At 27.3% G+C, this 12000-nt stretch overlaps 1 protein-coding gene across 2 annotated transcripts in view; it reads left to right on the top strand.

Moving 5' to 3' along the window:
- The window catches only part of LOC129968767 (serine/threonine-protein kinase mTOR-like), a 132784-nt gene that overhangs the window by 14130 nt on the left and 106654 nt on the right, over positions 1-12000 (top strand). For both annotated transcript variants that reach the window (XM_056083002.1, XM_056083001.1), the window contains exons 7-9: positions 4263-4559; positions 7553-7665; positions 10334-10513. In XM_056083002.1, the coding sequence (XP_055938977.1) occupies positions 4263-4559; positions 7553-7665; positions 10334-10513 (590 nt within the window). The remainder of the gene's footprint in view (positions 1-4262; positions 4560-7552; positions 7666-10333; positions 10514-12000) is intronic.

The following is a 12000-nucleotide window of genomic DNA, read 5'->3' as shown; positions in this document are numbered from 1 at the left end:
TTGTTTTTTTAAAAACTTGTTGAAATATGGTGCATGCTGTGTTTCAAAATATTCAAGTGCTTGCCTTACTTTGGCATTTGTTGGAGGACGTTTTTCAACATTCAGCCCCATTAGAACTAGCAATGTTTATTGCTTGATTCTGTTCATAAATGACTTGTAATTAAGCAATTTGTCAGTAGGACTGTGCCAATTTTTGATATATCGAAAAAAATCAATGTTTTTGAAGTATTGGTTTTTCAATATCAATTTTTGAAAAGAAAAGAAAAAAAAATTTATTGATATTATGATGATAAATCATAGCCCATGATGAACTGTGATCCTGTAAGTCAATGTACACAGTTAATTTTAATTTCCAATGTTTAATAGATATTACCTTGAACTTTTATCATTAGTACATTTTACAATTGTTAGCAGAGTTTTTACAATTGTATGTTATACTGTTGTACTCCATTCTAAAACCAATTTTGATTTAACAGTCCTTTAATGTAAACCAACTCCAAATCATATTTACAAATGAAAACATAAATAAACGATATGAAAATTCAAATATTTTTTGAAAATTTAAATGTAATTATTTCAAATTTATGCTGCGAAGAAATTGTGTGTGTTCTCAGCAAATTGCACCAATGCACATTTTTCACTAATGAAATCAAAATTCAATAATTTGGTGATCCATTCCTTATGGTAGTTATTCCTTTGGACATTCTGTCCAAATTTTATTAAACATTTAAACTGACATTTGTATTGATGTTTAATTTTAAATATGTAGGATTCTTTGAGTCAATTAAAGTTTTTCCTGGTTATAGTATTTATTATTAATTGAAACATTTAATTAATAATTCCACGCATATAATTATAGTTAATATAAAATATATTTGAAACATATCAGCAAATTTTATTTTTAGTGGTAGTTTTTCAATGTATTATTATCTTTTATATAACAATTTTTATTGTTCTAATTTTTAATTTAATAGAATGTGGAAAATATATCCTTTTTATTTATTTGACTCTTCTTTCACCTTGTTTTGCTTGTTGAGATAAAGGGGAAATCCTTTCTTTTAAGAAATAATTTTATATATTAATATTATATTTCCAATAGTAATTTCAGCTCATCCTTGCTTTTCAGCGCATGATTATTTGTTTGTAAAGCATTTGTTAGTTGTATTTTAAGGCCATTTAATGACTTTCCATCAGTGAATTATTTAAATATCTTTATTTTCAATTTATTTTTTGTGCAAAAGTTTAGAACTTAGCAATATACCAGAAAAATTGCATTTGATTCATTATGAACGTTTAAAAGTGGATACACTGAATGATGCAAGGCTTCCAAAAATAACAATAAAGTAAATTGTTCATGATGCTCAAAAGTTACTTCTAGGTCATTTTTTACTCTTGCAAAAGATGCCAAGGATAAATTGCCAATAAATCTTCTTTTTTACTCTTTCGTATATAAACTATTCAAAGAGAAAGAATTGTAATTAAAAAAAAAATCAATTTTGTCCTATTTCCATGATTCAAACCTCCAAAGAAAGCATTTTTAGTATTGTTTCTATCTGCGAACTTTTTAATTTGAAAAATGCTTTGAGCTGAAATTTCTTAACACTAAACTTGTGTAACCAAATTTTAAGTGAAATCCATTTTTATTGATTTTTGTTTGTCTAAATAAAAGTGAACTGAATAACTTCAAGATGTGAAGTGCTACATCAGTAAAATGTGGTACACAGTTTTAACATCTAAAATATAGACCAATATCAAAATTGTGAATCAAATCCATCAATGAGTTGACAATCTGCTAATTTATATGTTCATATGTATGTAAATATTGTAACAAAAAAACAAAATTTAGATAAATGAAATTTGTTACGTTATCTTTTTTCTAAAACTGTAGTTTTGTCATAAATTTTATACTTAATTGGTCAGTCAAAAAGTTCTGGAACATACTTGTTTTTTCTTCTTTTTTTCTTTCTGTACTGGGGCTCTGGAAATAAAAAATCTGTGTACTTGTGGCATTCATGACCATGCTTAAGGTATCTAATTTTTAAAGAAGAGAGAGGAGTGAAGGAATTAGGAAGTATGCAGTCTATGACCACGTAAAGCAGTCTGGTGGAATTCACTCTGTAAACATTATTAAAGAGTTGAGAATATTAGTAATATTAGCCCATTCAAAATTGTGCTTACTTTTCGGAAAACAAATGGCAAGAGAAATAGTTGACATGAAGAAAATTAGACACTGATTTCTTGATCTTTTTGTGGTAAAAAGAATTTCTCTTTGGAAAGGAAATTGCTAAAATTGAATATAAAACTATTCATGTGCTTGTTCGACAAACTAGAAATTTTTCATAACTAATAAAGTTAATTAGTTGAGTAAAGTTATTAATGAAAAAAATTGAACTAATTGTAAGAGTTTGGAAAAATTTCTGAAAAGAAACATTCTTTTATTTGCATATTTAATAAAATTAGAATGATTTTTATATTCTATATTTACTTACTTATGTCCTTAACCTTTTTCGAGGAATTCGAATGTCAATGAAGTAGCAGTATAGCTCTCCCCCCTTATACTACTAACTGCAGTGTAATTAAATGAATTAAGATATGTGATGGAAGTCTTTTAATGAGATTTTTCAAACAAAACTTGCAAAAAAAAAAAAAAAAGCATTTTAAATAACTAAACTTCAATGTTAGTGAGAAATAATATTCAGTGATTCCTGATAGTGTATTATGTGTATATTTATACAAAATTGGAAAGTTATTTATTTCATACGAACTTATAGTTCTATAACAAAAAATAATAATATGTTAAAGTTGTTTCTTATTTTTTCTCTCAAGTTGCTTAAAAAGTACTTATAAAGTGCTTATTTTTTAAGACAAAATTAGTCTCTGCACCGTGTATCACTTTGGCTGCTACTGGAATATCTTGATCAATGGTCATCCACTCTTCATATTCTTCCAATAGCATACTTTCAAGAAGTTCAATGACAATTGAAGGTTTTTCACCTAATGTTTTACATAAACTTCTATGGGTGAGGTAGTTTCTGATCATCTCAGTTAATATCCAATTCCAAGAACTTGTTTAGTGATACATCTTCCCCAGAAGAGTTTTTCAATAGTTAAGTCATTTGCTGAAATTTCTTCATTGTTTGCAAAATTCTCTAAAATTCTGGTCTGCATTTCATACTGGTTGTACATCTTTAAAGCATAAATTATTCCTTTTGTCATAAAACTATTTTAAGGATTATTATTTCTGGCAAAAATACAACGTTGATGTGTTTCAATGACAATTTAAAATATATACTTCGCAATTGTTTGTCAGAAGCAGAATTTTATGATTTGGTTAGTTGTTCCAATTCAGCATTCAGTTTTTGAATATAATGGATTCAAGCAGAGTTGTTTTATGAAGTAGTCAATCATAAACTTTTTTTAAAGGCCTTGAAGTAATATATCTTTTAATGAACATCAAAATTTGCCCCCCCCCCCTCCCCTCTATTTATGCTGAAGCAGTATAGGATAGTCAAACACTTTTATGAAATTTTATTACCTTTTGTTCTTTCAACCTTGAAAAGACAAGGCTTTGATATGGCTGTATAATGCTATCTATTTTCTTCTTTTTAGTTCATATCTTTTTGGAGGTATAATGCAATGAGTCTTGGCCATTCTTTTTTAATTTCTTGTTCCACTATTGCTGATTTCTTCTTTTTTCTATAATCTCCATAAGCTTGTTTGAAAATGATGTTTTCTTGTTTTCTCAATAAGTGGAGCCAGTTGCTGCTGCCTTATCTTCTGCTTCTTGTTACATTAGTCAGTTATTGATTGATTTGTCAATTTTTAATATATTTATAAACCAAAATTGTATTGATTTTTTTTTTTTTTTTAAATTTTTGCAATATTTATTTCATTTACAATTGGTGTTTCCATGCCCTTTTATTTGCCTCAATAGGCCTTCACAATTTTCTCAAGGTTTTACAAAGAAGAGGTTGTAAATTTTTCAACTACGCCACAGCATTGTGTGAACTCATTTTAGGTAATTTTCATACCTGTTAAGAATTTCAATTTTATTTTTAACATTCGAATCAGTTATTAAAAAAATTGCATCTTTAATTCACTTGTAAGTTACAGAAGGACATTTAAGTGGTAAAGAAGCAAGATTTATTGTACTGATTTCAACATTTTCTTCAGCATAAAATAGTTTAATGAGGAGAGAATATTGTATCCTCATTGTTTATGAAAAATGAATAATCAGTTATTTCATACTTTTATGCTTGCAGATGACACGTCAAGAACTTGAGGATATTATTCAACAGCAAGCTACTCATGAAGCTCATGGTAATCGTTACACTTTTCTAAAGGAATTGGGACAAGGGTCTCTGACCAGAAGTTTCCGGGCACTGCACCAGTTGCATCATAACAGTCAAGGTAATTCTCAGAAAGGCATTGGTCTCTCTGCTGTGGTGAGGTATCACAAAGCTCTTGGCACTTATCCTGGTGATCTCATGCCTAGTCGCCGCACACAAATTTGTGAAAGTAATACTTGCAAGCAGCTTATGAATGAGCATTTTGACACAGTAAGTTCTCCCTTTTTCGTGTGAATTTACAAACAATATTCATAAAAGAATGAAGTTTAATTTAATTTAATTTGCTTCTAAAATTAGATTTTTGTAATTGCATTTTTTTCCACTTACTTCCTGATATGCTAAAGGTTTGAAAAAGTGTATTCTATTTGATTATTTCATTATTTTAATAATAGCAGAACTAACTATCAATTTATTGCTTAATTAAATTAAATTTTAGTTATTTAAAAAGGAAATTGTGCTATAATATTTATGATAATATATTATTATAAATATTTTTTCATATTCATTTTTAATAAATAATTTTAAAATAAATTTTTCAACACTTTTAAAAATGTGTTTTAAAAGATGAGAAGCATTTATTCTAAAAATTGATTGAGTGAAAATTATAATGGAAAATCTGTTTGATGGCGTATAATGAAAAATCTGATAAGCTTGATAACAAAACTTTATTCCATTAAAAAAAAACAAAAAAACCTTGAAATAAGGTATCAAAACACATTAGAAGTGTGCACAAAGATAGCACAGAAATCAACACCAAACATGCAGTTTCCGCTAATTAAATAACAGCATAATATAATTACACTATAATGCTCACTCCATGATCATACTGCAAACAGAGAATTCGCTTAACTGATTTCTCTCATTTTTGACTCTCTTTATATAAGTTTATCAAGAAGGCATTGAAAAGTCTAGAATTGTTGAAATTTCGAGTCTTAAGAGACATTCCTTTATCTCATATATTTTCGATAGTATTTGTTTTTGTTGTCGAAGTCATTACCAAGGCCAGAGATCTTTGGCCTTTTTTTTTTTATCATTTATGAAAATTATCTGTAAAACTATTTTCTTTACTATGAAAGTAACTATGCAAAGTAGCTATATTACAAATTCATAACAAAATAGTAGATCTGGTTATTATTTACAATGGAGGTACAGTGTGCCAAATATGTATACAAATGTTAAATAATTGCCATATGGAGCTTTGATAACATACTGCATTTTTAAATTTCAATTAAGTGATACAAATTTAAAATCTTTCTTCTTATTAAGAAAGGTTAGAATGTTTGTGCATGTACTGTTTGTAATAGGCTTATTAGGACAATGAATTTTAGTTTGTTATCTTTCAAAGGTTTTATTATTACTATTAGCAGTAGTAGTATAGGTCTTAAACTATAATATATTGTTTCAGATGAGACTGATAACAAAATCAAATGGGAAATAGTTCTACCTTTGAACTTACCAAGTTTTCATTTGCATTGTATTAAAATATTCAATACAATGCTTCAATTAGTTTATAAATAAAATTAATTAATATATTAACTCTGGTAATTATATTGGTAATAAATGTTTTGATTAATTTCAATTAAGAGAAATTGAATTTTGTGTAGTTGTCATTCAAAGTCTGGCCATACTTTTTGGACTTACAATATCTTGTAATAAATATTAGGAAAATATATTCATCAAATATTATTTCTGTTTTTATTGTAATCTGTTCTTTTATAGTGATTTAGTAAAGATTGAATCATCTTTTATATATAAAAAAAGTTCCTTCAAGTTCAAAAATAAATTGATTTAAAATTTAATTCTTTGTTAATTGATTAAGTCAAAATACTTTTAGAACTGTGCAAACATATATTAAAATGTAATTTTCTGTATTTACTTGCTAGAATGATTTCAGTTAAGGAACTATCGTATACATTTATTTGGATATCTTGGTATTTGTGATATGAAAGTCCATTTTGATAGAAGACAGATGTAATTCAAAAGTTTGCCTGGTCTAGTTACCTTTACACTCATCCTTCATAATATAGCATCAAATATTATTTATGTGAAGTAGAAAAAGAATGTTCCAAATTCAACATAATAATATTTATAACTTTAATGTATTTTTATATTGGAATTTGAATGTCAACTGCCAAGTTGTTTGAGCCATACTATATTCAATAATTTGGAATGAAAGAAAAATCATTATATTTTTGTCATAACACATTAACAGTGAGAAAAAATAGTTTATATTTAACATTTTTATTTATAGCTAATGACATGTGTCTTTGTAAACATAAAGCATGATTTTAAACAAAGTTTTAAATTATTTGTTTGATGAACATTATAATCTATGGTTGAATAATAAAATATTGCTTTTGTATAGTTCCTAAAGAGTATTTGTTGCCATAAGGACTTTAGATTTAAGATATTAATTCAAATTTGTTTGTTATTAATAATATTTAATAATGTTTATTAAATTATGTTTGTTATTAATAATGTCAGTAAGATAAATATTATCATATCAGTTTTTTTTTAAACATTGTAGCAGTTACATTACTCTTATCTTCTCTTTTGGATACTAGATGGCGATGCCTGATTAGGCCATCTCATAATACGTTGCAAATGTAATTAGAATGAGATGTGATGCCATAATGTTAAGCTGTGCGCGTGAATGTCTTGTCTTTATGTTTGTACTTGTTTAGTATGTGAATGTGATTATTAAAAGAAATGTTCCTAAACAACATTCGTCTTGTTGCTTCCTGCATAGATCATAAGAATCTACATTCAACCACAACATTATATTCAACAAACAATATTAAGTTTTACTCACAAATTGTGGAATCACAGGAATTAAAAAAAAAACATAATTAAAGTAGTATAAATTAAACATAATTTTGCAGAAATCTTATCAGATATTTTGATTATCTTTTATCTAATTTGTTTATCTTTTTATCCAGTATAATTTTAAATCTGAAAATTCACAGAATTAAACACGGATACTTTTTTGCAATATTATCTTTTTTGTCTATGTGTATTATAAAAACATGTTTTTAGTTCTAACAGTACTTTTTTAAAAGAATTTTCTCTATACAAAATACTTTAATTTGAAATTTATTTATTTTCTTATAATCAAAAATAAAGACTGATAGACCAATTTTAAATAATCACTTATAATTAACCAATTAGCAATTTATCTCATATATGGTTTTGCTCATTTATAGGTATGCCAACAAGTTCTACGATATAAAAGTATAAAGAATGTGCACATTCAGCAAACTTTATTGAATATTCTACCAAGACTTGCAGCATTTCAAACAAAAAGATTTGTTTCAAGGTATAAAAAATATCATTTTTGTCATATAATGTTGAATTTTCCAAAATTTATGTGATTTTAAATGTGAATCAGTAAAAATGTGAAGTAATTTTTACGCATTTTCATTCAATCAGAAAAGATGGTAAATCAAACTGTTTACTCAGTTTCGGATTTGTTTTTGAAATTTTTTGCACTTGTGTGTTTCTGATGACAATGCACCATTTTAATACAGGTTGCACCATAAAATTTTGCAAACTTAAAAAAATAATGCTTAAAAAAAAAAAAAATTGGTTTGCATGTATATGTTTAAAAAGTCTTTGGGTCCCTCTCCTCCATTAAAATGATTAAAAAAATGACTGATAGATCATTCATTTGTCAAACTGATATAGTTTGTTTAAATCAAGATAGTTTATTTAAATCAATAAAACCGATATAGTTTATTTAAATCAAGATAGCTATAAGATATATGAAGCACAGGCTGGAAATTGTAGATTCCTCATTCGATGCCAGCAGTATGCTATCGTTACTGAATCAAGCATTAGTGGTTAAACTTGAATATGAATGGTGAATCCGTGATTAAAGCATTGCAAAAATTCTGCATGGTGAAAGCAATCAAAAGGAATTAAAGCTCCATTTCATTGAATGGGATACAGAATTTAATATGCCATTTTTAGGAAATGGGGAGTTTGGAATATTTTCCACCAAGTGGCAGACCATCTATAATATGGACTGATTCCTTATTGTACAAAATGTTGTGGGAAATTTGTCAGCTGAAACATTAACAGAAAGTATTAGTGCACATGAAGTTGAGAGAGTAATGGAGGGATCAATCTGGCACATTCTGCATAGAATCTTAAAACTGAACTGTACAAAATACAGGCACTTCACTAATTATTGCCAACAGATTCCAATGAAAGACAAACCTTTGCAACATGGGGGCTTGCACAAATGGAATGTTACCTACAATGACCTGAACATGGTGTGAACAGATGAAACCCACTTTTTATTGCATGGTGACATCAGTTTGCAAAAATCATATTTAGACAATATCAAACTCTCATGAGTATACAACCAAACCACTATTTTCTCTGCATGTGACTGTTTAGTGTGGTTTCACCTCATCCTTCATTCTGAGCCCTTTAATTTTTGAAGAGCGTTGTCCTGTATTTGGTTGAAAAACCTGCTCCATCACTTCAGAATGGTATCCTATCCTTTTGTGATATCTCATTTAACCTGCTTTGCAAAGATGTACATAACTTTCTGTCTTTGCACATGCCCCTTTTCACCTTGCTCATTCCATCAAGACAATCCTCCTGTACACATTTACTGAGAACCGAGTGATAAGCTGAGGATATTAGAATAAATGGCTCTCACGCTCATCAGACCTTCAGCAGATTTTTAGTTATGGAGATACCCAAAATCTCATGTCTGCTGTTGCTCTCCGTCCATTTTACTGAAACTGAAAGCTGACATTCAACAGATGTTCGAGGCTGACACACTGGACTCGGCTGTAATAGGTGTAGTTATGTACATCTTATGGCTTAATACCTTGTGATGGCATTAATGTCTAGCATCTTTTGCTTTAAAATAAAATGTGCTGTTTTAAGTTACTGCGTTTTATTTTCCTGATTTGTATAGACTCTTTTAGTTTGATGTGTAAGCATCATCTATGGATCATTTTTGTTGGGGAAAAAATTCCTAGAGACCACATTTTTTTTTTTTTTTTTTGAGCATTAGTTTCTTTTATTATGTTTTTTAAAAATTTATTTGAATTTATGGTGCACCCTGTATTTTAAGAGCTTAATTATCGATTCATTTCATTAAAATTTACAACCATTTGATTGTAAATGTGAGGGGAAAAAAAATACTGATTCTATAATATTTGTAATAAAGAATTAAGAATTCACATTTTTTAAAAAAGTCTTTACCTCAAATTTAAAAAATTGTGCATTTTAGTATAATTATAAATGTGTTTTAAGTACTTTTAACTTTCACATTTTTTCATTACTTTTATTTCTTTAATTATTCTAAAATATATTTTTTTATATTTCTTTGAAAGTAAGAGCTCTAAATTTTTGTGAATTTTTTCATTATTCTGTACTGTTAATATGTTTGAGTGCTTTTGAATATTATTTATAACATTTTTAGACATACATTCATGAAAATTTAGACTTAAAATCTTTGAAGGCTAATAGTTTTTTTTATTTGTGACATAATATTTTTTGTCTTAAATTATGGAAATTATGATTTTGATTCACAGTTAAATTGGTTGAATATTTCTTTATAAAGAATTGTAGTTTTGAGCTTTACAGTAAATAAGAGATATTTGAATAATTACTGTAAAGTACTTTCTGATTGGTAAGAAAGATAGAGCAACACATTTCATCTCTACTTTGAAGAAATATAATTTATGAAGTAATTTCAGTTACAGCATGTAGCTTGTAATAATATTTAAAATCAATTTGATAATAGGAATATGTGAAAATAAATTTGCAAACAATATTTTGTTATTTGTAACAAAATTATTTATTGTTTATAATACTAGTTAGAAATTGATTTATTTGTGTCATTTTATAGAAAACAGATTACACTGACTTGGTTACATTAATAAATCTCTATTTAGTGAAAATTTTATCTAAGAATGTTAGTTCAATTAACTGAAAATGTTTATTTTCTTTTTCTATCAAAGTTATTTAAGTGAAACTATGGCTTACCTACTTGGCTGTTTGAAACGTGACCGAGAACGCTACAATTCTTTCAATGCTGTTGGACTTCTAGCCGTAGCTGTGAAGTTAGAAATCAAACCTTATGTCCCTAAAATAATGGACGTTATTAGATCATCTCTACCATCTAAAGATGCTACTATAAGGTAAAATTTTGGTTTTTATGTTTCACAAAAGAAAATATATAAAAAAGATAAAGGGTTTGCTTTATTAATTGAACACAACTTAACCTATTTCTTTTCAATCTTCAACTTAGCTTCTTAATTTTCATTTCAATATTTTTTTTTTTTGGATGAAAATTACTTTTGGTAATCTAGATTTGAGCTGACATGATATTTCTTAATTTCCTTTTGCATCAAATGTATAGTCTTTAATTGGTTCTTAGCCTTTTGTGCTACAAATAAATTAGCAGATGTGCTTCAGTTTCCTTTTTCAGTTAAGGATTTTTTTTTTTTTTTTTTTGTAATTAAATTAAAAGAAAGACTATTTTTCTAAATTTAGTTAAATGACAAGAAATACTATTTTTCTAATTTAAGTTAAATGACAAGAAAGGCTGTTTTTCTAATTTAAGTTAAATGACAAGAAAGACTAGTTTTCTAATTTAAGTTAAATAACAAGAAAAACTATATTTCGAATTTTTTTTTAATACCAAGGCATTTTGTTTAAATAAAACGGAAGCACTAATTTATGGGTTCTCACGGATCTTAAGAAAGTTCTAAAAATGCACTGAATACCAAAAATCTATTTAGGATGCCTAAAAAGTCCATGATTTTTATTTAAAGGTCTTAAAAATGTGTGTGTGTGTGTTTTTTTTTTTTTTAATTCTGAATCCTTGATTTTTCTCTACTTGAATTTCAGCACAAAAATTTACAAAAGTGAAAATTGATTATTTAGGATACACAATGGAGGAAAAGTATCAATTATGCAGAAAATAATGAATCAGCCTAATGATAATGTTAGGAGGAGGGGGGGGGATGCTTTCTTACAATGAAATTGCAAAACACTTTAGTTATGGACTAACAATATGTACATATTTCATTTTCTTTGGAATTGCTCAGTATTTTACTTTGCTGTTATATAATTTATTACACAATGTTGAAAATTTTGCTTTGTTAATTGATGAATCAATAAACATGTCTCTGCAAAGCAAACAACAACTCAAATACTCAAAAAGTAAACAAGACATTCAACCTCAGTTTCTATGGGTCATTTTACAGCTAAAGAATTTCAAAGCATTTAATGATTTCACTAAAAAAAAAAAAAAAAAAAAAAAGATCCAAGAAAGGTGATACAAATTTAAGGAATGTATCTACAGTTAAATGGAATTTCTATATGATCCAAAAACAAATTAAGAGATGGAATCAGAACAATTCATACTGAGTTGCTAAATATAGGCATGTGTGATTTGCATATTTTAATTAATGTATTTAAGGTAGGAAATAGATCAACTAAATGGAATTTGAACAGTTTCTGTTGGCTTTTTAAAGATTCCCCAGCTCTTAAGAGAACTATATTAAAGTTTCTTCTACACATGCACACATGGGGGGAAAAAGCAATGCAATTTTTCTTCTCTTAGATGACTGGAAAATGTATCAAAATTGAAAGAACCTAAAAAGTTTGGGATGGTATAAAA

The sequence above is a fragment of the Argiope bruennichi genome, chromosome 5 (genome assembly GCF_947563725.1).
Source record: "Argiope bruennichi chromosome 5, qqArgBrue1.1, whole genome shotgun sequence".
NCBI classification, from domain to species: domain Eukaryota; kingdom Metazoa; phylum Arthropoda; class Arachnida; order Araneae; family Araneidae; genus Argiope; species Argiope bruennichi.
Note: the sequence above shows the minus strand (reverse complement) of the source record. Positions and strands in the feature narration are given on the sequence as shown.